Here is a 27535-nt window from a genome sequence, read left to right as displayed (position 1 = left end):
CCCTGCACAGGCATATGGCACCTCCCCATGAGATCCCTGTCAAGGAAATATTTTTAATTGATAAAAAAGAGGTATTCAAAAACAATGATATTGCTCTCATTTTTAGTGCAAGACCCCACTTGTGTCTGGTTGTGATGAAGTCCTTGCTGCTAGCTGCTTAGGCCATTACCAAGCCTTGCTTCTTGTGCAGTACGCAACGTATGTGGCAAAATTCTCTTTTTAGTCCTTGGACCGCCATCTGGAGAATACCTCCCCTGACCCCCACCCCCCCAGCCCGAGAATCGTTGTCTGTTCTTGGCGTAGCTTGCATTCCAGGATCGACTGTGGGTTCATTCAGCTATGTGGCGAGTCGACTCTTTTGCCCATCCATCCCTTTTCAGCTGTGCTTTCTTTTATCACAAAGTTCTCCTAAGTGCCCTGCTCTTAGAATGGCTTAAGGGAAATGCCAAGTTGGTGCATCCTTCAAAGGGCACCATGTTGTCACGAAGGATTGTTCTACACAGCTCAGTGTAACGGAATGACTCCTTGGCAGTAGAATGGACTGTATCACTCCAGACACAATGTGGGGGAGGATCTCTTCTGTAAAATACTCTTCTCTGTTTTCTTTTTTTAAAACCTTCATTTCAAAACGAGGATGCAAAGGGCAGCCTAAGATAACAGAAGACCTTTCTGTTTGATATGCTAATACTATGATTTTTTTTTAATACAGAGGAGCATTTTAAAATGGCACCCCCCCCCCCAACCAGTAGCTTGAAGTGGTACAATCTACAGCAGGTCTTTTTAGTGCACCTGTTTTAAGGGCACTGCTGTCAGGGGAAATGCATCTTAGTCTGCATTTTCCCTGTGTAGATAACATTGTGAAGATGTTGCCATACTAGCAACTGATTTCATATTTCAGGTTCATATTTGGATACTTCTGCTGTGTTCCAGAAGACCTTTAAAACAGTATCTAGAAAATTTCCACACCAATTGTGGACTAATAGTCAAATGATAAAGTGGTCAAGTCCAGGTGGAGGAAGCCCAGATTCCCATTAACCATCTAAAAAACAGTGAGAAGAGACGGAGTGCAACAGCAGGCGGAAGGTGTCGCATGTGCGTGCCTTCTCTGCCTGCCTTCCTCTCCCCTGCTCTCTTCGGCTCGTATGTGCATGTAGATTACCAGATGCGTGTTTGCAGTGGCTGGAAGAAAAGTTTCTTGGGATAGGAAGTGGAGGGGGAAAGCAGCAGCCAAGCAAAGAATGAAGCATGTCTTCCTTCTAAGATGCTGTGGAATTTGGGTCTCTTCCAAACATCTCCATAGGGTGGAGGAGCAGACAGGGTGAGAGGGTGAATTATCATTTATGCATTCGTTTTAGAGAAGAAAAGCATGGTTCAAAGTACACGACAGCTTTATTCTGACAATGCAGACTTGAGGGAATGGGCTTGTGGATTGCAAACTCTCATCAGCTGTTTTGTTATTTTTCTTTTTGTCTGTCTGTCTCCTGCCACCTCTTTCCACATCTCAGTAGGCTGCAAGTCCACTCCTGAAGCAAATGATGAGAGAACAAAGGTGAAGCATGATGTAATGGCAGGACCAGCAGAAAAGCATCTTTTGTTTGAGTTGTGAAGTGGTTACTCTACAGCTGAAGATGAATCAGCTGTGAGGGGCTGCTTTGTGGCACAAGCCCTGTAGGGCTGACACATCAACTGGGAGCTGGAGGAACCATTCCTCTCCACAAAAGCAACAAAAATGGGCCCAATTTTTCTCCTGCCAGTCACTACCAGTATGACCTCACACCCTCCGAGCGCGATGGAACGGCTGAGCCTTTGAGTGGATAGCCATTACATCACCTCCTTGATTGCCTCTGCTGCAAATCGGAGAGGAAGGTGGTGGCACGGCGGGAAGGGACTCGGTGCATCGTTGTCGTTGTTATGGCTGATGAGAAGAGCAGCACTCGGCTCATTGCTGCCGAGAGGCTCGTGGCGCTGCTCGAGAGCGGCACGGAAAAATTGCTCCTGATTGACAGCCGCCCCTTTGTGGAATACAATACCTCTCACATCTTGTATGCTGTCAACATCAACTGCTCCAAACTCATGAAGCGGAGGCTTCAGCAGGATAAAGTGCTGATCACCGAACTCATCCAGCACTCTGCCAAGCACAAGGTAAAGGGGCGGCAGGTTGGGCTGACGAGGTTCACCTCTCTTTTAATACAGCCGTTGTACGGAAAGTACAGAATTGGGGATGCTGTTGAAATCTCTAGTAACAACTAGGACACAGCCCCTCCAGAGGAGTAAAGGTGGGGTAGAAATTACCGAAAGGAATAAATGCCCTAGATTCAGTAATTACGCTACTGTCCCTCTTGTTGGCTTTGCCAGTGATCGCGGTTTGCTCTTGTTAATGTAACTCTTGGGATGGGATAACTGAAATATGAGAATAGCCGTGGTAGGGAAGACAGTGTGAGGTTTTAATTGAAGTAATACGAGTACAGGTTTAAATTTCCGGAAACACAGGCTTGTATCCTGCCCCTCTGCTTGGCCGAGTTTGAAGTCTTCCTCTGGCTGAAGAAGCTTTCCTCCGAGGGAAGGCTCCTGTGGTTGGTGGGAAGCTTCAAACTTGGCCGAGTTGAGTGGCAGGATGAAAGCCACAGGGCTGGAAGTGAGTTAAATCCAGTTAACTGCAAACCCTGTCTATCACTACTTGTAGTTAAGGTCAGTGCTGACATAAACCTTAACCATGGGAGACCTCCAATGAAGACCAGGGTTGCAGAGGCAGACAATGGCAAACCACCTCTGTTAGTCTCTTGCCATGAAAACCCCACCAGGGGTCGCCATAAGTCTACTCTGACTTGAGGGCTCTCTCCACCACCAGTTCGGTTAGCATTGACAACCTCTTGGAGATCTCCCAGAATTACAACTGACCTCCAGACTACAGAGACCAGTTCCCCTGGAGGAAATGGGAATGTTGGGGGGGCGGGCTCTATCGCATCACATCCCTTTTGACCAGATACAGACGATGCTGGCTATACTCTTCAGAGTGTTGTAGGACTGCTGTGTTAAAAGAATTCATCTTTTGTATAGGTTTTGTTGTGTGTCCACTGTGGAAAGAAATCTTACTGCATAACAATGTAAAGTGGCAGCTATTATAGCTGTAGATTGTATGTTGAATTGTTTAGAAATTTAATCAGGGGTTTTAATAACTCTGACAGAGTCTAGAACTACTAATTTCTGCTATTTTAGGAAACGCCACGTAAACTTGCAAAGAGAGTCACAGCTTTGTTTGATTCACAAATGTGTGTATGTGGGGGAGATAATAAAGATGACTTCCCTTTTGGAGTAGTGGTTTCGTGGAGTGGTTAGGAGCAGCAGGACTGTAATCTGGAGAGCCAGGTTTGATCCCCCACTCCTCCGCTTGAAGCCAGCTGGGTGACCTTGGGTCAGTCACAGCTCCCTCAGAGCTCTCTCAGCCCCACCCACCTCACAGGGTGATTGTTGTTGTGGGGATAATAATAACATACTTTGTAAACCACTCTGAGTGGGTGTTAAGTCATCCTGAAGTGTGGTATATAAATAAAATGTTAGTATTGTTATTAATCTAACTACATGTCCAAGGCAAAAGCAAATGACAGTGAAATCCTAAGTAGAGTTACTCCAGTCTATGCCCATTGATTTCAGTGGGCTTAGACTGGAGTAATTCTGCCTAGGATTTCACTGAAAAACTGTAATCCAAATAAAAGAGTGTGTGTATATGTATATATGTGTGTATGTGTTTGTGTGTGTAAAATGATAGTGGAAGTAAGATAGCAGTAAAAAATTGTAAGAGAAGCAAACAGAAGATGACTATAGTGCCTGAGAGAATTTTTGAATAATAAAAGCATTCTGCCCCGAGAAACGTGTTAGGGTTTTTCCTCTTGATTTTCACTGACATTTACTTCCTGATTATTTATCCCAGGTTGAAATTGACAGCAAGCAAGAAGTTGTGGTATATGATCAGAGCTCAAAGAATATGGCTTCTCTTTCTAGTGATTCTTTTCTGACTGTTCTGCTGGGAAAGCTGGAGAAGAACTTCTGCTCTGTTCATCTACTTACAGGTAGGAAACCTTTTGAAAGTGACACAAAGAGGAGTTGTGCACACAAACAAACAAGCAACTTTCTGTAACTGAGGTAAGGACGTTCTACATGATGCATCTCTCTTCCTCTTTCAACATCAAAGAATGCAGGAAATACAAATGTAATTTGGGTGGAGTTTTGCTACTTCTACATGCTTCTAAAGTTCAGATAAGTTCATTTCAGTTCCAGTCTAATGACCATAGTACTCAAATCAAATAGCATAGGTCTTAGAACATAAGCAAAATACCCTCTCACATAGACTTGACCCTTTTTAATGGCACTCCAACTGCAATAGATAAGAATTATGCCTCAGTAATATAATTTTTATATTTGTACCCTTGCTCCATATTTGAAGTCACTAATTTGGTGGATCTACCTGAAACTTTAGAAATCCAGGGCACCAGTCCAGAAAAAAGAATAATACCTGGGAAACAGACTCCATCATTACTTCCATAAAGACACATCCTTTCAAGTTAAAGGAATTTCTGCCCTCCAGCATAACACTTGGTACGGCATGACATGCAGCTGGAGCAAAACCCTGTTGATACCTAGGAATATTAAATAAATAAATAAAGTAAGGCATAACACTTTATATGATAAGGAATGAATCCTTGGATCGTGGAGAGCAAAAAACGTTTTGCTTCTGATTCTGAACTTTGATAACCGATATCACTAATTCTCTGCACTCTATTAAAAACTGCTTTTTGTTACCCAAGAGATTCAAGCTCTAGATAGAATAACCTAAACTCAGAATTTTATTATCTAAAACTAAGAATGGTCTAAAGGCCCCTTTGCCACGCCGCCAGAGTCAGTGCCTGGCAAGATCTGTTAGCTGTTAAGGGCACTAAGCAGCCTGCCGAGCCCTGGCCCAGCTTGGTTCTAAATAAACCCTCCCTGTGCTTGGGACGCCTGTGAGCGTAGTGACGCAGATAACATGCTCATACTGAGGGGAGGACCCACTGCCAAGACACACAGCTTCACTGGGCCTGGGTTGTGGTCTCCCTGCCCCATTTCATGAGACATGCTTTACTCTGATGTGTAACTCATCACAATTTGTACCGTGTGCTGGGTTAAAAAACAACAACAACCAGAAAATGCATCCTGTATGTTGTGCAAATTTGCACAATGTATATTTTTTCATAACTTACTGAATTTTGTCATAAATTATTTGGTATAAGTTGTTTTGATCCTGTTTGTCATAGGGCAGAGCAAGGAGCTAAGCAGATATGGAAAGCCTCTTTCCAACTGCTGGAAATTTTATTCAACAAAATAGAGCAACACGGTAATGTAATTGTCACAACAGAGAATCTCCCGTGTGGTATCTTATGCGTTCTAAAAACAATTCATTAAAGTGTCCCGTGCTCAAAGTGCTATCATGGATGTTATTAAAGTGCAATTGTTTTTTAGAACGCATAAGATGCCTGTATAATTGAGGTCTAGGGAGGTTGCAATATATGGTGTAGTATATGGTTGTGTCAAAAGAAACAAAAGAATATACAAATTGTTTATTACATCCCTTACTCTGTATAAACAAATTTGTGAAACAGTACTCAATTAATATATCCTTTATTAAAACAATTATGAAGACATAATACCACACGGGAGATTCTCTGTTGTGGAAATTTTATTCAGCCAGCCTGATGCCCATACATGTCTACACACAGCAGCGGCGCCAGGGTTTTCGGCGCCCGCACATGCGCACAAACACATGCACCGGCCTGCGTGATGACATCACGTGTGACATCATCACGGGCGTGGGCGCGCACCACCAGCCCAATTGCTGCGGTGAGTGGCTGGGACGGTGCGTGGGTGGCCTCTCAGCTCTCCCACTCGGTTGCCCTGCGCCGCCGCAGATGCCTGCCCGCGGCTGCTGCGCCCGGCCGGGGGCGTGTGCTGGTGGCGGCGCGGGGCGGGAGGGCTAGGAGGCTGCAGCTCCGTGGCACGTGCTCCCACCCCCTGTGCCTCCTCCGGCGCCCCCTCCGGCACCCCGCGCCCTGAGGCCACCGCCTACCTGGCCTCAATAGCCCTGTCTACACAGCCATAAAGGATACACATTTACTTTTTGTTTTGTTTTAATGGAAAATCAACATTCTCAGGAACTCAGTGTATGCATGTGTACAATACACGTGCATACACTTTGTGTGTATATGAATGATACAAGCTGCTTTGGGTCCTTAGGGAGAAAAGCAGGGTATAAATGAAGTAAATGGTTAATTCTTTTAGAAGCTACCTTTATTCCCGGTGGGGACCCAAAGCGGCTCACATCGTTCTCCTCTCCTCCATTTCATCCTCACAGCAACCCAGCGAGGTAGGCCAGGCTGAGACTGGCTCAAGGTCGCCCACGAAGCTTTCAGTGGGGATTTGAACCTGGCTGTCTCCCAGATCCTAGTTCAATACTCTTAACCGCTACACCAAACAACCACGCGTGCTGTCTTTATAGCACTGTTTATAGTTTTTTACTCCAGATTAAATGGCATCTTGTAAAATGTTGGGTGGTGCTGCTGAAATACTTGTATGTGTTTCTGACTGGCTATGTAATGGCCTAATAAACTTGGTGGGCATTCTTTTCTCCTGACTTTGGTAATCAGATAATATAGTCTGCTGTTCCCACCTGTAGAAGTGAAAAGTTATAAAGATCAGTAAAACAGCCATTAACTTACTACCAGTTGAATTAGCATTTGTACACTTCTTTGAAATATTGGGTGACGTATTAAGAAAAACTTTATATAACACACAGCACAATTCAAACCATGCTCTGGTGAGTTTCCTTATCTTCTGTTCCATTGGCTTCTAGATTTCTTTTGTACATAAGAAAATAACTTGCAAAGTCAACAGTTCTGAGTTATCTTTTGAAAATAAGATTAGCAGGTAGAAAGGAACCTCTTACGCAAGTGATAGCGGTGATGGAAAGTGCCATCAAGTTGTAGCTGACTAATGGCAACCCCTACTGGGGTTTTCAAAGCAAGAAACTAACAGAGGCAGTTTGCCATTGGCTGCCCTCCTCATAGCAAGAATCCTGGTGTTTGCTGGAGGTTTACCATTAGCTTCTGATATCTGACAAGATCAAGCTTGCCTGGGCTATCCAAGTCAGACACACAAGTGATACCGCGGCGGTAAGAAATTAAATATTGGTAGTACTCCATTTCTTGCAGGAATACCTTAATGTTCTGAGCTTATTCTGTTGTAGATGTTTTCTGCCCTTCCCTTGAACATTTTCGTTAAGGTGCAGCTTAACTGAAGACACAAATGGTGTTTTGTGTGGTTTTGTTTGTCCTCTTAGTTTCAGAAGAGTGAATAAAGTTATCTCAGTAAGTGGATTACAAACGCCTGAAAAATGTTTGAGGCTGTTGGTCAATGTACAGTGCAAAAGGCTTGGGGGTGGAGAGGGGGGCAGGGTGCCCAAAGGTAACACAGCCTCTGGTTCATTTACAACAGTGTGACAAAATATTTAAGGAATAAAGAAGAGAGAGGAGTGCGTTTTGCCAAATAATCATTTCCAAATATTCATTAGTTATATTGTCGAAGGCTTTCACAGCCGGAGAACGATGGTTGTTGTGGGTTTTCCGGGCTGTATTGCCGTGGTCTTGGCATTGTAGTTCCTGACGTTTCGCCAGCTGGGCGAAACGTCAGGAACTACATTGCCAAGACCACGGCAATACAGCCCGGAAAACCCACAACAACCATTCATTAGTTATTTTCTTTGCCTCTTGCATGGGTTCCTGAAAGTTACTGAGGCTGCTGTCCATTTTCTCCAGTGTTGTGCCATTATTTTGAAAGTTGGTTTTTTGATGCAAAGACATGCAGATGATTGAAGCCCATTCTTGGCTTCATCCTTCCCTCTACTTCAGTTTCCTGGTATGAAATGCTGCACGAGTCTGTCGGGGGAACTCAACAGGTCCAGTAGCGTTGCTGGTCAGGAAACTGGCAAAGGGGAGGGAGTCTTAAGCTCCCTCTCCACGTGTGCCACAGTTGCGATCTGAATTGGACACCATACATGTGAGGATTGAGGAGAACCTGCAACTTGTGTGGGGTTGTTCCACAGAGCTCCAAACCCAACCTCCATTCTCCATAATTTGTCAGTTGGCCCCTTTGCTCAGCAAAAAGTGGTGGAAATGAGATAGTATCAAATAGCTGGTGTGAGGTGCTCCTTTTCAGCCATTTGGTATAGTGTTTAAGAGCGGCAGGACTCTAATCTGGAGAGCCAGGTTTGATTCCCCGCTCCTCCGCTTGAAGCCAGCTGGGTGACCTTGGGTCAGTCACAGCTTCTAGGAGCTCTCTCAGCCCCACCCACCTCACAGGGTGATTGTCGTGAGGATAATATAACACACTTTGTAAACCTCTCTGAGTGGGTGTTAATTGGTCCTGAAGAGCGGTGTATAAATTGAATGTTGTTGTTGTTATTCAATGCTTCCCAGTATGAAGAATGCCCTGCAAGTAGAAAATTAGCTTATCAGGGAGTTCACTGGGCTAGGATCTTTCTGCCTCATGTACTGATTCTTTACTTGCAAAGGGCTAGTGTGTGTATGTTTTCACACAGATGAGGTACTTCACTTTCATTCTGCTGCCTGACCAGACCAATCTGAGAACTGTATCCCCTGGCAGCAAAACTCAGGTCTCCAGGTGCCCCTTTCTTCTGGTTCCCCCCACCTCACTTTCCAGCCAACAGACAGTGGGAGAAGACAGAATGTGTGCACAATATTCCAGAGGAGGTTGCACCAAAGATCGGTACAAGGGCATTACATTATTGGCATTATTCAGTCACTTTCATAAAATTTTCCTGCATAGAATTCTCCTTTTTCACTGCTGCCACACAACGGGCCAAAAATTAATTTTTTTTAATGAGTCAGTTCCGTACACATGAAGCTCCAAAATGGAGTAAATAATCCTTTTCCCGGTGGCTATTTCAGCTTAGAAAATGCCACAGTCCCGAGCCCGCTTGGAAAATGCCCCATGCCATGGTTTTCTGAGTCAAATCAGGCCCCTGCCATTCTTTAAAAGGCAGTTGTGGGGATAATGAGTTGGGTCTAAGGGACCCATATTTGACTTGTTAAAAACATAATGTACTAGTAACAAAACCCATTGTGGGAAAAAATACAATGGGCTCTAGAAAGGGGAGGGCATGCAAGCGAGTATTGCCTCCTCCTCCATGACTGATCCCGGCCTGGTGAAGGGGGGGTGGGCCATCTGCTTCCTTACTGATCCCAGCTGGGTGAAAGGGAGCGGGCATTGCCTCCTGCTCCACGCCTGATTCCGGCCAGGTGAAGGGGGACGGATATTGCGGCTTGCTCCGTGCCTGATCCTGGCTGGGTGAAGGCCAGGGGCAGGCATTGCAACCTGCTCCATGGACTGATTCCAGCAGGGTAAAGGGGGGTGGGCATTGCCACCTGCTCTGCACTTGATCCTGGACAGGTGACCGGGGGGGGCAGGAATTGCTGCCTGCTCCGCTCCTAATCTCAGCTGAGTGAAGCTGGGGGGGGGGACAGGCATCACCCCCTGTTCCCCACCTGATCCCAGCTGAGTGATGGCAATGGGTGGGCATTGCCACTTGCTCTGCTCCTGATCCCAGCTGGGTGAAGACGGGGCGGGGGAGAGGACATTGACACCTGCTTTGCTCCTGATCTCAGCTAGGTGACATTGGGGGGTGGGCATTGCCAGGGCCAGGCATTGCAACCTGCTCCACGGACTGATTCCAGCTGGGTGAAGGCAGGGGTGGGCATTACCCCCTCTCTGCTCCTGATCCCAGCTGGGTGATGACAGGGGCGGGCATTGCCACCTGCTCCACTCCTGATCCCAGCTGGGTGAAGGGAGGGGCGGGCATTACCACCAGCTCTGCTCCTGATCCCAGCTAGGTGAAGGCGGGGGGTGGGCAGCGTTGCCCCCTGCTCCACACCTGATCTCAGCCGGGTGAAGGCGGGGGGGGGGTGAGCATTGCCCACTCTCTTCTCCTGATCCCAGCTGGGTGAAGATGGGGAACAGGCATTGCCCCTTGCTTCACTCCTGATCCCAGCTGGGTGAAGGCGGGGGGCGGGCATTGCCACCTGCTCCGCTCCTGACCCTAGCTGGGTGAAGGTGGGGGGGGAGGGGAGGCATTGCCACCTGCTCCGCTTCTGATCCTAGCTGTGTGAAGGCAGTGGGAGGGGGAGGCATTGCCACCTGCTCTGCTCCTGATCTCGGCCTGGGCTTCCTTCCGTGGCACGCTCTATGGAGGTCTGGCTACCTCATCTGGGCTTCCCTCCACAGCAGTACCCTCTGGTGGCGCACCAGTGTAGGAAGTGAGTTGTCTTGAATACGCTTAGCCTTTTATATAGTAGGATATTTCAGCCCAGAATTGACATTTTCATTGAGTTACCTGCTGTAACCCCAAGATCTCTTTCCCTCTCTCCCAGTTCAGACCTCATTGATACATATTTAAAGTTCACATTTCTTGTTTTAATGTGCATAGTTCCAGTGTGGATGTTTGATCTTGTAACAGGTATTGATGGCTTGCAAGCTCTTGCGGACTCTTTTTGTGGATGCTGGAGCCCAAATAAAGTCAAATTTTGTATTGATAAATCAATGTTATTAAAAAGTTAGGAACTCTTACTTTATGGTAATAATTCCAGAGGAATAGCCCTGTTCATTCTTTGCGGGGGGAAATAAGCAAGAGTGTGGTGGCGCATTAAAAACAAATTTTATTTAGTGTGTACATGGTGCTAGGAAGCATTTGCACTTTAATACCTGTTGCAATATTAATAGAGCACTTGAAGCACTGGACACTTTATGTATTGACTTTGGAGCATATATGACACCTGCAAAATAATTTTTCCTAGGACTGGTTACATGTGGTATAGTTTTCTGTTAAATTATGCAACTACTGTAAATAAAATAGGGAGACATTGTTATTGCACGGGAAATTGTGTTTTGTTGCTGCTATACTTACCGTGTTGCTCTATATTTTCTGTTGTATGAATGGCTTATGCGATGGAAAAATGGCATGCCTTGCTGAGAAGTGGAGCAGGAATGCATCAGTTGTTACAATTGATATAAAATCTGCAGTTCATTTAAACAGCGTGAATTCATAAGAGCACGTGAGCCAGGAAGTTCACGGTGACTTTTTAGCCATACGGTGCACATTTATTGGGGCCAGGAGGAAGGTGTCGTTGTGCTTTTGAAGTGTTTTAGATCTGTGTAATGGAAGCACCACATCTGAGAATTTTTTACTTGATAATTATTCACATGTAATGTTGGGAGCACAATTCAGATTCCTAGAAATCTCCACTTCCTTTAAAAAAAACAAGTCCTTGTCCTTGCAGATGTAAAGAACTTATGCTAATATATTCAATCTGCTTAATTTATGTAGTTATTTTTAGCATTTAGTCAGCAAGATTTATGTCGTTTAGATAGTATTCAATCTGCTTAATTTATATATTTATAATTTATAGTTTATGTATGCATAGAATTTTAATTTTGTTAGCAATGAGCATCACATTCCCAATAATTGCTATCAACTGGCCTTTGAGAAAAGGTCTGAAAATGGTTGCCAACGAGCCTTCTTTGAGAGTGTAACTCTGTTTTAGGATGGCGCTATAACACTGAATGTGAACAGTTTATCTGCGAACTGCGAAGCAAACTCTTCTCAGTGATCTGTAGAGCGCCCCCCCCCGTTTTCTCCATAAAGCCTAAGCTGTAAAAAAAGAGAGAGAGAGAGAGAAATCAGAGCATTACTAAGCAATGCTGTGCCAAGGGAGTGGTGCTGGAGATGTTTTTACTGCCATCCCTGTGGGTTTGGTTGTCTTCTGCCATTACTTTAGGCATTGTCCCTGCTGTGATAACTCGTCTTCCAAATGCTAGGGAGCTAATTGAAAAGCTGAGCATGGGGGAGAGTAGACTTATGGGCAGTTGCACTGATCACACACAAGACCTCGTGATTCCAGAACCCTTCTAAGTTGTCCACTTTACTGAAGTTTTCTAAGCTTCCGTTTCCTCTGGGTTACCTCTAATTGCTGTCAGGAAACATGAACTTGAAGCTCATGGTTCCTTGTCTGAGAAAAGGTGTGAGGCCTGGATGGGGCAAGGAAGGTGGGTACAGAGCTGGCCTTCTGTTTCCCTAAACATCTTGGCCTAGTAGTTCTGGGTGGGAGGGTTGCCCTGTTGGGATCCACAGTGCTTCTAGCATTGTCTGGACTGAGATCGTGGCATTTGGCTTGAATGAATGGAATTGAATGACTGAGAGTGGCACATTAACCCCAAGGGCTTCCTTTGGCGTGGCTGCCGGGGTTGGCATTTCCCAGAAATGCTTGTTGCATGAAGTGCCTCCAACACATCGAAGGATCATTCATGACCAAACCAGAGCTGACCAAACAACTTACAAACAAGGTTTTCATTTAAGGCCTTGTTCTCTCCGAAGACACTCACCAAACCAGTGCATTTTTAGTAAATGGTTAGGTATCAGCCAATTGAGACTGTAGGTTCATGTCTATGGATGGGCACAAAACATTTGTCTTTCAGAAACTCTTAACTGAAATTATTGCTATCAAAAGCAATTTAAGCAAGAAAGTGTGAATTAGCTCCAAATGGGTTTAATTTTATCTGAGTTGTCATCTTCCTCTGATTATTTAGCTGGAAAAGGTGAAAGGTGCTGAGACTTCCTTAAGAAAAGTGATCATACCTATACACACACACAAACATATATGCGGTCTGTGGAAACGCCTCTAAACTTTGATCAAAGAGAGACTTCGAAGCAACCACATTTTTATACCTACCAACAGGATAATTAAACATGATATTGAATCTTGGCAAGCTTTTTGTGGCTGGAAGTGGGACAGAGTTTGGTTTTTGCAAGCAAAGATCTGGGAGGTATATGGTTTCTGCATAACAAAAGCAATTTGGGCTCTTTCGACCACAAACGGCTTTTGGCGCCTTAAGTTGGTTTCATAGGAACTCCCATCTGAAAGTTGCAGCCACAAGTAATAAACTGAACAAGCCAGCACTGGAAAAGCTGCCTGGTGCATTAACGGGGGAAGTATCCACAAACCACAGACTAAATAAAACAGCTGGTTCTGTTAACTGACACCCTAAGCTCCCACTGATGAAAATCCTCTGTTCTGCATGCTAGAAAATGAAACTCAGAATATTTTCACTCTTGTAAATGATCACAAGTTTAGACATACAGCTACATCACACTGGTTAACATGCAGAAGAAACAGAAAGCACAGTATAATGGACATACATAATTTGCAGCTCTCTGGGGGATATTGCTGTGTGTGTTTGTGTAAGAGTGTGTGTGTTTTGAAAGCTGTGTCTTCAGTGTTGGAAATAGCACATCTAGAGCAGAACTGGTCTTCCATCTCAGCCCCAGCCATTTATGTGATCAGGAGACTTGGTTTCTTCATTTTTGTACACACCACAAGTCAACAGCAGGAGGTGCCTAGGCAAACTCTGCCCCATCTGTCTCTTCTAGTTGTTAACCCAGAGTAGGTGGTGTGGAAAAGGGCCACATCTGGCCACAATCCTTTTAGCTCTTTTTAAAATACAATGATTATTTAATACTCTGATGTTCTGCATCTAAAAAAACCCCAATGGCTTTCAAATGGAGTTTCATTTAATTACAGTAAGATATTAAAAGGAAGACAGTAATGATACTTTTAGTGAACTTACTTGAGTATACTTTTCTGTTCCTTACAGCTAATAGGACATAGTTGTGGCAAAATGAACTATTAAAATTAAATAACATCTAAATGAACAATGTTTCAGTACTGCCTTGAGTGGAATAGTTGTGGTGGTTGTTGGAGATTAATACTGTAGCCTTAATTGGTTTAAGAACTAGCTTAATAACAACAACAACAACAACATTCGATTATATACCGCCCTTCAGGACAACTTAACGCCCACTCAGAGCGGTTTACAAAGTGTTATTATTACCCCACAACAGTCACCCTGTGAGGTGGGTAGGGCTGAGAGAGCTCCAGAGAACTGTGACTTGCCCAAGGTCACCCAGCTGGCTTTGTGGAGGAGTGGGGAATCAAACCCGGCTCTCCAGATTAGAGTCCCGTGCTCTTAACCACTACACCAAACTGGCTCTCTTAGCCAAATGATTTTTATTTGGGAGCCAAATTTAAGCAGTGCGAGAAAGCTAAGAGCTCTCTTGTTCACTATCCAAGGCTATTTTGCTTGTGGCATGTCAACGTAACAGGAAATAAGAAGAAATATTTAAAATGGCTTAACTTTCTAACACTGTGGCAATTTGGTTTTTTAATGGGAAGATTTTTTAATTCTTCAGTATCTTAAAGTGTGTTGATGTTTTCATAATATTCAGATTCAGTGGCTTGTTAAATCAAAGCAATATCTGATGATTAATGTTGTATAGTAAGTTAAGTTAAGGCCGGAGGAGACTGAGGTCAGAGCTTGGAAGCTCAGCAGGGTCAGTCATGGTTAGTTCTAGAATGGGAGACCAGGAAGGAAAGACGGGGATTGCGATGCAGAAGAAGGGAATGGCAAACCACCTCTGCTTATCGCGTGCCTTGAAAACCCCATGAGGAGTCACCATGAATCAGTTGCGACTTCATGGGACTTTGTTGTTGTTGTTGTTGTTGTTGTAATAGTAAGTTGACAGACCTTACTGGAATATATAGCTAGATGGTATAAACCACTCTTCCTTTACACTGGAAAGACTTGCCTTCATCCTTGTGGAAACACTGATGAGGAGTGAAACTATTTTATGTTCTTTCATTCATTAATTATATCTAGAGAGCACGCAGGACTGTACTCAGAACAAAACAAAAGAAGTATACCCTTGTCCTTCATTTAAGAGATCAGACACACAATGGGAAGAGAGGGGAGGGGAGGTTTTTCAGGCATTGAATCACACCAGAGGGATGCCAGACAGTAATGAGTGCTAACTTATTTGGCTGGATTCTCCAAATACATAAATGTAATGTCCTAAGGTCATAGAGCAAGCCCTGTCCTGATCTTTTTTGTCTGAGAGCAGTAGGGGAAAAGGAGAGCTAGTGGAGAGGAAGATCACAGTTCCTTTTTTGTCACAAGCTGACTGGTCAAGCTTAGATAAGCTGGTAGAGGCTGCATTTACCTAGTGTTTTGCTGTACTTTTGTGGGCTTCCTGATGCTGTCAGTACATGCAACATCAGTGCCACATTTTCTGTTTCGTGGACAAGTGAACCAGAAATTGCTAAAATGAGGTTGAACTATGACTAGGAAATCAAAATTGCCTCTGGACTCCTTGTCCCACTAATTTGCATCCATGGTTGGAAGGAAATTTTCGCTAACTGCAGTTAACCAAAACATCAGTTCTGAACTTCTGATGCTAACCATAGCCTGCCTCTCAAGATGTCAGAGATGCTTGAGAGAGAATATTTGTCAGAGATGCTTTAGGCTGATCCTGCACTGGGCAGGGGGTTGGACTAGATGGTCTGTATGGCCCCTTCCAACTCTATGATTCTATGATTCTATGTTTATGTGGACATTAGAGTGTTGTTGATGCAGGAGAGAGAGGAGAAGCATTTGTAATACAGTTTTTTCATTTAATAAAATATAGTACTTCTTGCACATTGTCTTTCAATACTTACAACAGACCCTGTAACGCAGGGATGTATTACCATCACTACATTGCAGACGGGAGCTGAGAGAGAGACATCTTGATTTCTTAGCCACTTAACTATACCAGCAAAGCTTTAAGAGCACCGTCAGCACCAGAGGACTATACCAATTCAGGGCCGTCGTCACACGGGCTTAAAATTAGCGCGAAAATTGCGCAATCTACCGCAAAATTCCCACCTTATTCTGGCACTGTTGCGAGTCTGAGATTTCTCCTCTGGTCTCAATTTTCGCGCTATAATCTGCTTCCGTGTGACCATCCGGCATCGATTTCTATCCCATAATGACGGAATTTTCCCTTTCTTATCTTGACCCGTTATCCCAGACGCCCTTTCGCGCTCTCCTGCAGCGAGCTCCTTTTTTTTAAAAAAAAAAAACGTCTTTATATCGCTATAACGTCATAATATTATAAAAATACAAAGCAATGAAAGAGTGTTCTTTCTATGCTGCTCGAGCAGCATAGACCGAAAAAGTCTTTCCGCTGCCCTTCGCCTCCGACGGAGGGATCGCAGGTGTGCATGGCACAGAGTGAACGTGCTCTGAACCATCAAAACAACCAGTTGGGCCACCAGAACTACAAGTTCACTCGGTGGAGCCATGGTTGAGTCTTCGGCGATGGGGATCACGTCAGACAGGGGTTTTTCTCAGAACAAGAGTATATTTATGGATGTTCAAATTAGGAAGAAAAACAATCTTAGCCAATGTTCAAGCTGCTTCCAGGGCGGGAAAACTTGGCCAACCTATCCTGCTCTTTTGGGGTTGGGCTAACATTTGGTTATAACGATGTAATGTCGTTATAACGCAATAAAGCGGAAAAAAAATTTTAAAAAGGGGGGGAGGAGTTTTTTCTGTGCCCGTTCAAAATGACGGCACAGAGCGCTACGGTGTGAACAACTCGAAGCGGGAGGAGACGGTATTTGACAAAAGATTGCATCATGGCGCCGATAGGAACAATAGCGCCACATAATGGAAATTTGACGGAATAAACGCCCGTGTGACGACGGCCCAGATGTATCATCTCTGTTGCATTTTGATTAAACTGATGAAATTACTGACAAATGAAACATTTTGTACTGATAGCATACTAATTTATTTCTAATTGGTGCAATGCTTATGGCAATTCTCCACAAACATTGCTAGTATTTTTAACTGTTTCATAAATAAGTTGAGCCAGCTGAAAGCAGAGAAAAGGCATCCTAGGGCAGGAACATGTCACATCTTTCTCGCTTTTTACACGCCAGATTCTTATGTGGGACTTTCTGTGACTGTTTCTGCAAATGGAAGAAAACAAGTATCTCCTTCTCAGTTGCCCGAGTGGAAGCACAAATGTATGCCTGAGTTCTGTGCACAGCTTGTTTCATTTAAATAGAAGGGATGATTTGGGTGAACTTGATTATCACACAAAACGGTGCTGCAACCAAGGCTTTTCTTCTAATGGCCAAAAGGGATGGGGGTTGTGCTGGTGGTAGAACTGAAGCACAGAAGGCTGTTGTTTATTTATTTGTTTAATTTATATAATAAAAATAATAATAACATTTGATTTATATATCATTCTTCAGGACAACTTAACACCCACTCAGAGCGGTTTACAAAGCATGTTATAATTATCCTCGCAACAATCATCTTGTTAGGTGAGGCTGAGAGAGCTCCAAGAAGCTGTGACTGACCCAAGGTTACCCAGCTGGCTTCAAGCGGAGGAGTGGGGAATTAAACCTGGCTCTTCGGGTTAGAGTCCTGCTGCTCTTTAACCAGTACAACAAACTGGCTCTCCCAATGGGGACCAAAGTGGCTTACCACATTCTCCCCTGTGATTAATTGCCTTCCTTAAGGAATTCCTAAACGCGTGAAAAATTATTCTTGGACAATGGGCTGGTTTGAAAACATATGTGCCTCGCTTGACCTGACACCAGTTGTTTTCCTGTCTGGCAATGGAATGTGTGAACTTTCTCCATTGGAAAACATTATGTGCAGGTTATATGGAAGCTCTGCCTGTGATGGGCCATTCATTCATTGAATTTGTTATTTGATATTGCAGTTCTCAAGTTACAGGTGTGGAACAGCTCCATCTCTTCTCATGGGAATTGCTACTTAAATACTAAAAAAGACATTTTATGATGCATCGTGCGATCTCACCCACCTATAAAATAGAAATTTCAGTTGTTTTTTCCTTCAGGTGGATTTGCTGACTTCTCAAGCTGTTTCCCTGGCCTTTGTGAAGAAAAGTGTATTCTGGTGCCTTCCTGCATTTCTCAGCCCTGCTTACCGGTTTCTAACACTGGACCAACCAGGATTCTGCCTCATCTCTATCTTGGGTGTCAGAGGGACGTCCTCAACAAGGTGAAATTGAAAAGTGGTGAATTCTGAAGTGCAGCGATTGGTAGGATCATGATGAATAGGAGAATGCGTAACAATAGTAATGGGGTCTAAAAATCCAGGGCACAAATTCTTTCACCCAGTAAATCTATATAGAAAAAATGATGTGTTTGTATACTAATCATTCACAACTGATTAACCTAACCTACTTTCATTGTCCATTCTATTTATGCTAATTCAGTTTTCTTTCAAAAGACTCAGTAGGAGCAATATTTTGGCATCCTGTAATGTCTTAGACAAGCTAACTCATAAATCAACCCTATTAAATGGGAGATATATTTGGTCATGCTGTATACCCAAGAGCATAGTATATCAATATTAGCTTGATTAATGGAAGTATGAAATTAAGGGTGCAGAATCTGCAAAAATATCTTCTACATGTGCATAATGACACGTTAGAAATATTTGAGCTTAATGGTTTTAGCATTAGAAGTACAAAGAAAAATTGGTACCTGTTTTTTTTTTTTAGTTGGTTATTGTCATATTCTCCAAAAGCAAAAAGACATGTTGGTTACCAGAAGTGGTATCTCTGCTTTTCATTGCTTTCCAACTTCAATGCAAAGGATAATTTAAGATGTGTGAAAGTCTGTGGAAGAACTTGCCTTTAACTCGTGTTGGGAATGATATAATGTCACAATGCTACATAACTAGTTTGTTATCCATGGTCAAGTGAAATCTGGCCGTTTTCACACTGCTTACCGGTCATGGAACATTGCGCCAGGCTCCCGGAATGACAGCAGCTTCCTGGCGTGATTTCATGCAAGAAATGCAGTTCTCACGAGAAATTGCACCAGGAAGATGCTGTCGTTCCAGGAGCTTGGCGCGATGTTCTGTGGCCAGTAAGCAGTGTGAAAACAGCCTCTGTGGAGGTTGAGGCCAGACTGCTTTCACACAGCCAGGGCTTTTTTTCAGCTGGAACGCAGTGGAACAGAGTTCCGGAACTTCTTGAAAATGGTCACATGGCCGGTGGCCCCGCCCCCTGATCTCCAGACAGAGGGGAGTCTAGATTGCCCTCTGCGCCATGGCGTGGGGTGGGGCCACCAGCCATGTGACCATTTTCTCAGAGGGCAGCCCACTGAGTTCCACCACCTCTTTTCCCAGAAAAAAAGCCCTGCACACAGCAGTGGAGTTTTCATTGCTAACGCAAAATCAGAGGCTTTCACAATGGCAACAGGGCATCGGCTTGGCAGTCTCTCTTGTGCTTTTCTTACTGTAGCCCCCTGGGCCATCATTCCCTCCCATGCCCTGAGAGGTCTTTTTAAAAAAATTGGCAGCTGCACAGGCTGTAACATTATAATATAACGGTCTATCCACTTGGTTCTCTCAAACCCTAATTTTCATTTTATAAAATGGAAGTCTCAAGCCCCTTTTGTTGGGGAGATATAAGAGGAAAGACAGATATTCACATCAAAAAGGGTTAGAGACTTACTTTTCAAAAAGTTAAAGCTGGGTATTTAGAAGTGCTATGGGAGGGAAGGCAGCATGGTGTAGCCCGATCTCATTAGATCTCGAAGCATTTGTAAATAGATCGTTATATCATTATGACACCATAGCAATATGCCAAACAGTGAGAGGTGTGTGTGTGTGTGTGTGTGTGTGTGTGTGTGTGTGTGTGTGTGTGTTTTAAAGCCATTCAGTTACATGGAAAACGGCTGCTTGGAAGGGGTGAGGCAAGGAAATGGTGCCAATGTGGACAAGACCTGAAAAAACATGCACCTTCTTGTCCGCATGGCGTACAAATGCTTTGACTATAAGCTGTCCAAAACAGCTATACCAAACCAGGTTTACAAAAGGCTGCAGTAATGTGAGGGGAAACACAGAGAGGGGATGGTAGGGGACTAACATCATATGGGTGCTAAAAAAATAAAAACTGCTCTGATTTGAATCCAAACCAGAGCAAACCATCTGTGTGGAAGCAGCAGTCTAGGCAAATGTTTGAACAGGAGTACCAAAAAAACATTGGGATTGGGAGGTGGTATTTTGTCACCAATGCTTTCAGCCGTATGAAAACAGAGAGTAGTTCTAGCCTCATAAACTTGTTTTAACCAGGGCTTTTTTTCAGCTGGAACACGGTGGAACGGAGTTCCGGAACCTCTTGAAAATGGTCACATGGCTGGTGGCCCCGCCCCCTGATCGCCAGACAGAGGGGAGTTTAGATTGCCCTCCGCGCTGCTGGAGCGGCACAGAGGGCAATCTCAACTCCCCTCTGCCTGGAGATCAGGGGGCGGGGCCACCAGCCATGTGACCATTTTCTCCAAGGGCAACCCACTGAGTTCCACCACCTCTTTTCCCAGAAAAAAGCCCTGGTTTTAACTGTCTTTCTTATGCTGATTTGCATGTGCTGACTGTTGTGGCAATTGTGTGATACCTTGCAGGAGCTCATGAAACAAAATGACATTGGTTACGTCCTGAATGCCAGCAATACTTGCCCCAAGCCGGACTGCATTCCAGACTCTCACTTCTTGAGAGTGCCTGTGAACGACAGCTTCTGTGAGAAAATTTTTCCATGGCTGGACAAATCTGTGGACTTCATAGGTAACATTTTTAGAGAACATGTTGTTTCTCTTAAAAAAAAAAACGTACTAAAGAATTTAATTCCACTAATTTCAACAGAAGCATATGCACTCCAAAAGAATTATCATGGGGAAAATATGGCAAGGTTTAAAAACAGTTTTCTGCTACCCATAATTTTCCCAAGGACAATTTTTCCAAATACCTCCAGAGCATTTTCCATGAGAGACCGCAGGTCCAGTTTCCAGAACCTACTATATCTGCATTTCTCTTCTCCCTCTGTGCCTGTCTGTGCTGGAAGGAGCCGTGCTGACAAGAAGCCCTTCGAACCCTTTCCACATTTTAGCTCCCTGGGTGGGGGTGGAGAGGAGTCACTCCTACTTACTCTTCTAGCTTCGAGTGAGCACTGAGCCTGGAGGTGCTACAAGCTCGACTCTTCATTGAAAGCCCAACAGTTATATGAAGTCATGAGAAATCAAACTATGATGTGCCTGCATTCTGTCCGTGGCGAAACCCCTCTCTGCCTGCATATACAGAAGGGATAGGCTCAGCAGCCACTGAAGTCGGTCCCCAGTCAGTTCTGCATGCGAGTCAGCGTGGTGTAGTGGCTAGAGCATCAGAGTAAGATCTGGGAAGCCCCAGTTTGATCCTTGCTCTACCATGGAAGCTTGCTGGGTGACCTTGGGTCAGTCACGTGCTCTCAGCCTAACCTCTCTCACAGGCAGGGCTTTTTTTTCTGGGAAAAGAGGTGGTGGAACTCAGTGAGTTGCCCTCGGAGAAAATGGTCACATGGCTGGTGGCCCCGCCCCCTGATCTCCAGACAGAGGGCAGTTTAGATTGCCCTCTGTGCTGCCGAGCAACACGGAGGGCAATCTCAACTCCCCTCTGTCTGGAGATCAGGGGGCGGGGCCACCAGTCATGTGACCATTTTCAAGAGGTTCCGGAACTCCGTTCCCCCATGTTCTGGCTGAAAAGAAGCCCTGCTTGAGTCCACCACCTCTTTTCCCAGAAAAAAAGCCCTGCCAACCAGTAACCCAGATCTGACTCTGCAGACCTGATGATTTGTCATTGTTACTCTGCTACCAACCCCAGAATTGCCTTTTGTTGGCCTCTTACATGTGTAGCTGTATCTCTGCAGGTTATATTTGATGTTTGAAAGCTTGGTCTAGAGACAGTGCAGGCAGAGGAGAATCAAGCTTGGGGCTGAAGAAAGTTTGCAAACAGCTGGTGTCTTGGTGCAGGACTTCAGTTTAACCCATTCATAGTTAACTGATATATCCAAGGATTATCCTTCAGTTCATGTTTAGTTGATGTTTGCCATGTTAGTTCTGAAGTTTTGTGGTGGTTATTACAGCCACTATGAGTACACAGAAAAGCGGGGTGCAGTTGTTTTAAATAAAACATTATAGCTACATGCTATGATGCTGATTTCCCTCCTCTTTGATACATGCAACAAGGGCGGTTCCAAAATTGCTTTCATGTTTTTATGTCTAATTGAGGATTCTTTGGGGCCTAGGTTGAAGATTTCTTATTTTCAGTGACTTTTTGAGCAGTGTTAACTTGATTTTTGGTGGTTTTTTCCTTCTCTCTTCCATAGAAAAAGCAAAAGCCTCGAATGGTCGTGTTCTGGTGCACTGTTTAGCTGGAATATCCCGCTCTGCCACCATTGCGATAGCATACATAATGAAAAGAATGGACATGTCCTTAGATGAGGCCTATAGGTAAGAGGTCTGGCTTCAAACATTCTGCCTGTGGCCTGGGTGGAATCAGTGGGATTCCCTGTGGTTACAGGGATAGTTGAAATGGCCTCCTGTGTGGGTTGGGTGAAGGATGTAGGTAGATACCCAGGGTCACTGTTGGCCCCAGGAAGGTAAGACGAAAGTCCCCAGGCATCCATCCTCCACTTCTGCCTTCTTGCATGCAATTCAGCTGGAGATGCTGTTTGATTGATATGGGAGAAATGTTTTGTGCTTTTCTGGGGGTTCAGAGTACTTTGCATGAGCTCTGCCTGTTGGGCAGGGTTATTTTAAAGAATTGCTGATAAAATATAGGGGGAAATGTTTTCCATAGTTAGAACAAGTATTTCTATAAATATCAACTGTTGCGAGAAATCTGTGGTAGAGATGGGACTTGGCTGTATTTACGTATTTTCTCCTGCTTTTCTTTCACATGGAGACTCAAAGCAGCACTCAGAGTAAAATATCCATAGTAAGCAAAAATATACAGCCCTGACAAGCCCTCAGTTCAAATGTAGAGCAGGTAATGAGCCACCTGGGCCGTCTCCCCACGTCTTAAACACTCAGGGAACACGGGTGGCTCTTTCGCGTGATTTCTGACACCACCGTTTCAAAAAAGGCGGGAAGGCAGTTATGATTCTGTTTTTGTGGCATCACGAAAACGGAATCTCACCTGCCTGCCTCCGTTTTGGAAACGGTGACGTCAGAAATATGCAAAACTGGGGCGCTATTTCTAAGATGTGGGGAAACGGCCAAGGATATCCTGGTGCTTGTCCTGAATGGTTCTCAGAGGTTCACAGATGAGCAGTCCAGGGCCAAGACCCCTTTGGCCAGGCCTAGGAAGGCCGTGACTCTGTGGCAGAGCATCTGCTTGGCAGGCAGAAGGTCCCGGGCTCAATCTTGGGCACCTCCAGTTAAAAGGGCCAGGCAGAGAGCTGCTGCCCATCTGACAAATAGACCAGTCGTCTGACACACTATAAGGCAGTTTCGTGTAACCAAGTTTTATGTTATCTGCATAAAAGCAGATGCTTAACTAGGATGTTGCTCAGCTGGCTCAGATGTTCCCAGCTTAAATGCAGGCGAACCTTTCCATTCGCTGTATTATTCTCTGTGCATGTCTGTATCTGTGTATCCACAATACACAAGTCACTGCAGCAAAATGCCATGACAGCAGTAGTGGCATGTGCTTAAAAACCTGCTGTGGTTGACCATTAGTGGCATCAGGGTTTTTTTTTAAAACATACTGAGGAAATATACAGGAGGACTACCCCCTCTGCAGTGACGCAGTTTTAGATTTTCCCTGTCATTGGTATATTGGTAGGTAGTTTCTAAACTGTCAGACCTCTGGCTCTGGGTTCTCTTCTGCCCCTCTGAACCAGTGCAGAACTGTGATACTGGAGTGCAGCATTCAGGTTGCCAAGATCATAGTTTTTATTTTTAGAAAAGGAAGTTACTAGCCCTCATGGATGCAGCCGTACGCTGAAAGTGCATGGGCAGCGTCTGACGTCTTGGTGCTGCTGAATAACATTTGATTGGTGCTCTGCTGTATTACTTTGTCTGTTCCCATGAACAGCAAAAGCAGAGTATTGTGTGTAAAACTGGAAAGGAAGTTGCAGAATAAACTGTGCAAAATAATTTTTTTTATATATTTCTGTCAGTGTAAATGAAGCAGGAGGGAAAGGAGACCAGATCCTGCCCCGAGGCATGTAGAACCGGAATTTCCTTGAGGGGGATGGATACTTTAAATACAAATGCAGTTTGTCTAGGAAAGACTTAAAGGGCTAACCAACAGCATTTATGATGGCGAGGAGAAAAAGCGAGTGAGAGAGAGAGAAATGGTATCATGAGGTAGTTTTGGAAAGACGTTGTAGGTGGAAAGGGGCGTAGAAGACCTTTGGACCGCCAAGGGTGAATCTAGTGAAGCTGCAGAAGTGGAGTTACGTTGTCCTCCCTCCCCTTAATAAGCCTGCAGAAAGCCCTGTGGATCATCCCCCAGTTTGATGATGGCCCTCCAGGCACATACTCCTCATGTGCAGGATACAGGTTTTAACAAGCCCAGCATCATGACAATATTGTCTAAAGCAACTTTTAAAATCTCTGTTTAGATTTGTGAAAGAGAAGAGGCCGACCATTTCTCCTAATTTCAACTTCCTTGGCCAGCTTCTGGACTTTGAAAAGAAAATCAAGAGACAGACTGGGCAAGCAGGTCTCTTCAGCAAACGGAAACTTCTGCATTTGGAGAAAACCAGCGATCAGGGACAGAGTGCGGAGAGCGGGCAGAGCAGCAGCCTTCTCCCCTCCCCACAGCTGTGCGTTTCAGAGAGGGTGGAGCAGAGGTCGGTGGACTCGCTCAGTCTGGCAGGACCACCTTTGTCATCTCTCGAAGACAGCCCGCTGGTTCAGGGCATAAGAGGACTCTGCGTGTCCTCGGACAAAGTGGAAGACAGTAACAGGCTGAAGCGGTCGTTTTCCTTGGACATCAAATCTGTCTCATCTGTGGCAAACAGCAGCTGCCTTATGGCTTCAGGACAGGGATATCCCTCTTTGGAGGACACATTAGAATATTACAAGCATTCTGCAGCCTTGGAAAGTAGCTCCAAGTTATGCCAGTTCTCCCCTGTTCAGGAGGTTTCGGAGCAGACGCCAGAGAGCAGCCCAGATAAAGAGGAAGCAAAGGTTCCGGAGAACCCCCAGAAGACCAGGCAGCCTGACAGTCAGAGCAAATGGCAGCACTTAGGGCGAACCACTAGCACCACCCAGAGGTCCGACCCACTGCATCGGAGCGGCAGCATGGAAGATAACTACAGAACGAACTTCCTCTTTGGTCTCTCCACCAGCCAGCAGCATCTGGCCAAGTCTGCAGCTGGGCTGGGGCTGAAGGACTGGCATTCAGACATTTTGGCCCCTCAAGCCTCGGCGGCGTCCCTCAGTAACAGCTGGTATTTTGCCACAGACCCCTCTCGCTTCTATTCCGCTTCCGCTTTGTATGGGAGCAGTGCGGCCTACTCAGCCTATAGCTGCAGTCAGCTGCCCACGGGCTGCGAGCAAGCCTATGCGGTACGCAGAAGAGAAAAACATGGTGCTCGGGGTGACTTGCGACGGAGCTGGCATGAGGAGAGCTCCTTTGAGAAGCAGTTCAAACGAAGGAGCTGCCAGATGGAATTTGGGGAAAGTATCCGGTCAGAGAACAGGTCCCGGGAGGAGCTGGGGAAAGTGGGCAGCCAGCCTAGTTTTTCAGGCAGTATGGAGATCATAGAAGTATCTTGAGCTTCTTCCGCAGCTGTGTGACTTTTCCCCTTTAGGGTCAAACAATTCCCTGTAAATCTGAAATTTCAAAAACAAAATGCAAACTGTGGGGCTTCAGTGTGAAAGAAGTGAATATATACAGTGAGAGCGAGAGAGTGAATATATATATATATATGTGTATATTAAAAGAGTAATTAAATGATAAGGCTAGAACCTGCATGAGGCAATCAGCTATTTTCCTCTGGTTCTCTTGCCCACACTCTCTCTCCCCTCACTTGCAGGTAGAATTAACAGATTTATGTCATAATTTTTTTAAAAATTCCTCCTGACAACTGAAGCAGTTATATGCAAAGAATTGCACTTTCTTTTTGTAGTTGAGACATCTTTCTTTGTAAGTTGGGCAAGTCTTTTTTGGTTCTACTGAATTAGTCTACTACAAAACAAACCCCAGCCCGCCTTCCAGCTGATTTTGTTCTCCAAGTCCTTCAATAATGCACCTGAGCCAATCTCTGCTGGAACCATCCTTTTTGAGGAAAAAGAAAATGTAACACCCCCTCCTCTAGCTTGTCGGTATCCAGGTTGGGCCAAAAAGTAGCAGGGCCTTTGTCTGGACACTGAAAGTGCTATTGTGGTGGATAAGTTTTAGGTTCCATGTAACAAACCTTTACCTCAAATGAAAAATGTGGGCAAGTTTTTCTGGCTACCAGATTAAGCAATGTGAAGTAACAGCTGAATTGCTTGTTTGTTGGTTTCAAGCATGGTATTAAATGCTGATGGTGTCTGTGTGCTTCCCCATCCCCGATTCATTCACAAATGGTGTGCGCTGAGAGCAGCTGAAATGAACCTTAAAAATTAAGCTGTCATGTTGGATGTGTTCCTCTCTTGCACCGTTTGGCGTCCTTTCAGTGTGGAATTGATTCCCCCCCCCTCACTGCCAGGATATGGGCAGTGATATAGTTCTGCAGGATGGTGAAATGACACCCCCTGGTTCCCTGCTGCATCCCCAGGACCCAGAAGGCCGGCACCATCCTTAAGCTCTGAGGAAATGGAAAGGCTTTTGAGACCAGCTTGCCGTGTTCACTGGTCTGTCAAGTGCAGGAATGCCTGCCCAGTCTTCTCAGTGCTGGGTAGGAAGCATGTCTCCACATCTAATTCACAAAAACCTGTTTAGTAGCCACTGGTTTTAGACAAATTATTATAATAGCTTTTGGAGTGTTACTTAGTGTGGTCTGATCCCATTATGAGAGAAATTAAATGGGAGCAATTGTTGACAATATAATGCATTTGTTTGGAGCAGAAATGAAAAGGGGAAAATCCGTTCCCTCTGTTAAAAATGCAATTAAGGTGGCTTCTTTTAGCATTTCAAGAAAATTTAATGCCACTTGTTTTTGGATTAGGGGGAGGATCTATCTAGACAAGGGGAAGTACCTATGTGAAACAGGTTGCTGTTCCTAGATCTGGCACGACTCTATTCTTTCTGTTCTTTAAGTGAATTTTCAACTGGGGCATCCAAGCTGTGAAGTTTCTGCCCCTCTCTCTGCATCGCCCTGTATTGTAATTTCAGTAATTTCATATGAGACACTAAAGCATGTTTGGGTAGCTAAGTGGTGGGCTAAATCACACTTGAATCTGTGTACGAAACACACCAGGGCTAATGTGCATTTAACTGAGTTGGTCACTCAGTGGCTTCTGCATGAAGATGGTGCTAAAAAGTCAACCCTCGCCCTCTCCATTGTTTCCCTGCCTTCGCTGCTGCCACTTAGTGTAGACAATACTGAGTGGGCTGGACTAGTCACCTGACTTGGTAGAGAGGCGAGTCAGCTGTTCAGATTCCCAGGATTTCGAACAATAACACGGAATCAGCCCCCACTGCCACCAGATATAACTCAAGGAAACATGGCCATTTAAATAACCATCTGCTTCCCTTCACAACCAACAGCTTGAAATTAAGTCAAGAGTTTTTGGTTAAACATTAGGAAGAACTTCCTGACAGC

The 27535-nt window shown here is 44.8% G+C and overlaps 1 protein-coding gene across 4 annotated transcripts in view; it reads left to right on the top strand.

The window, feature by feature from the left end:
- DUSP16 (dual specificity phosphatase 16) overlaps positions 1–26397 on the top strand; it is a 73613-nt gene extending 47216 nt beyond the window's left edge. For 3 of the 4 annotated variants that reach the window (XM_055000725.1, XM_055000723.1, XM_055000726.1), the window contains exons 2-7: positions 1506–2142; positions 3929–4067; positions 17849–18012; positions 20424–20583; positions 22157–22280; positions 24401–26397. In XM_055000725.1, coding sequence (XP_054856700.1) covers positions 1912–2142; positions 3929–4067; positions 17849–18012; positions 20424–20583; positions 22157–22280; positions 24401–25562 — 1980 coding nt within the window. In that variant the 5' untranslated portion in view covers positions 1506–1911 and the 3' untranslated portion in view covers positions 25563–26397. The remainder of the gene's footprint in view (positions 1–1505; positions 2143–3928; positions 4068–17848; positions 18013–20423; positions 20584–22156; positions 22281–24400) is intronic. The other variant, XM_055000724.1, reaches the window with a different exon arrangement.
- The last annotated feature ends 1138 nt before the right edge of the window (positions 26398–27535 follow it).

The sequence above is a fragment of the Eublepharis macularius genome, chromosome 16 (assembly GCF_028583425.1).
Source record: "Eublepharis macularius isolate TG4126 chromosome 16, MPM_Emac_v1.0, whole genome shotgun sequence".
Classification (NCBI taxonomy): domain Eukaryota; kingdom Metazoa; phylum Chordata; class Lepidosauria; order Squamata; family Eublepharidae; genus Eublepharis; species Eublepharis macularius.
The sequence above is the reverse complement of the archived record's forward strand: the minus strand, read 5'-3'. Positions and strand labels throughout refer to the sequence as shown.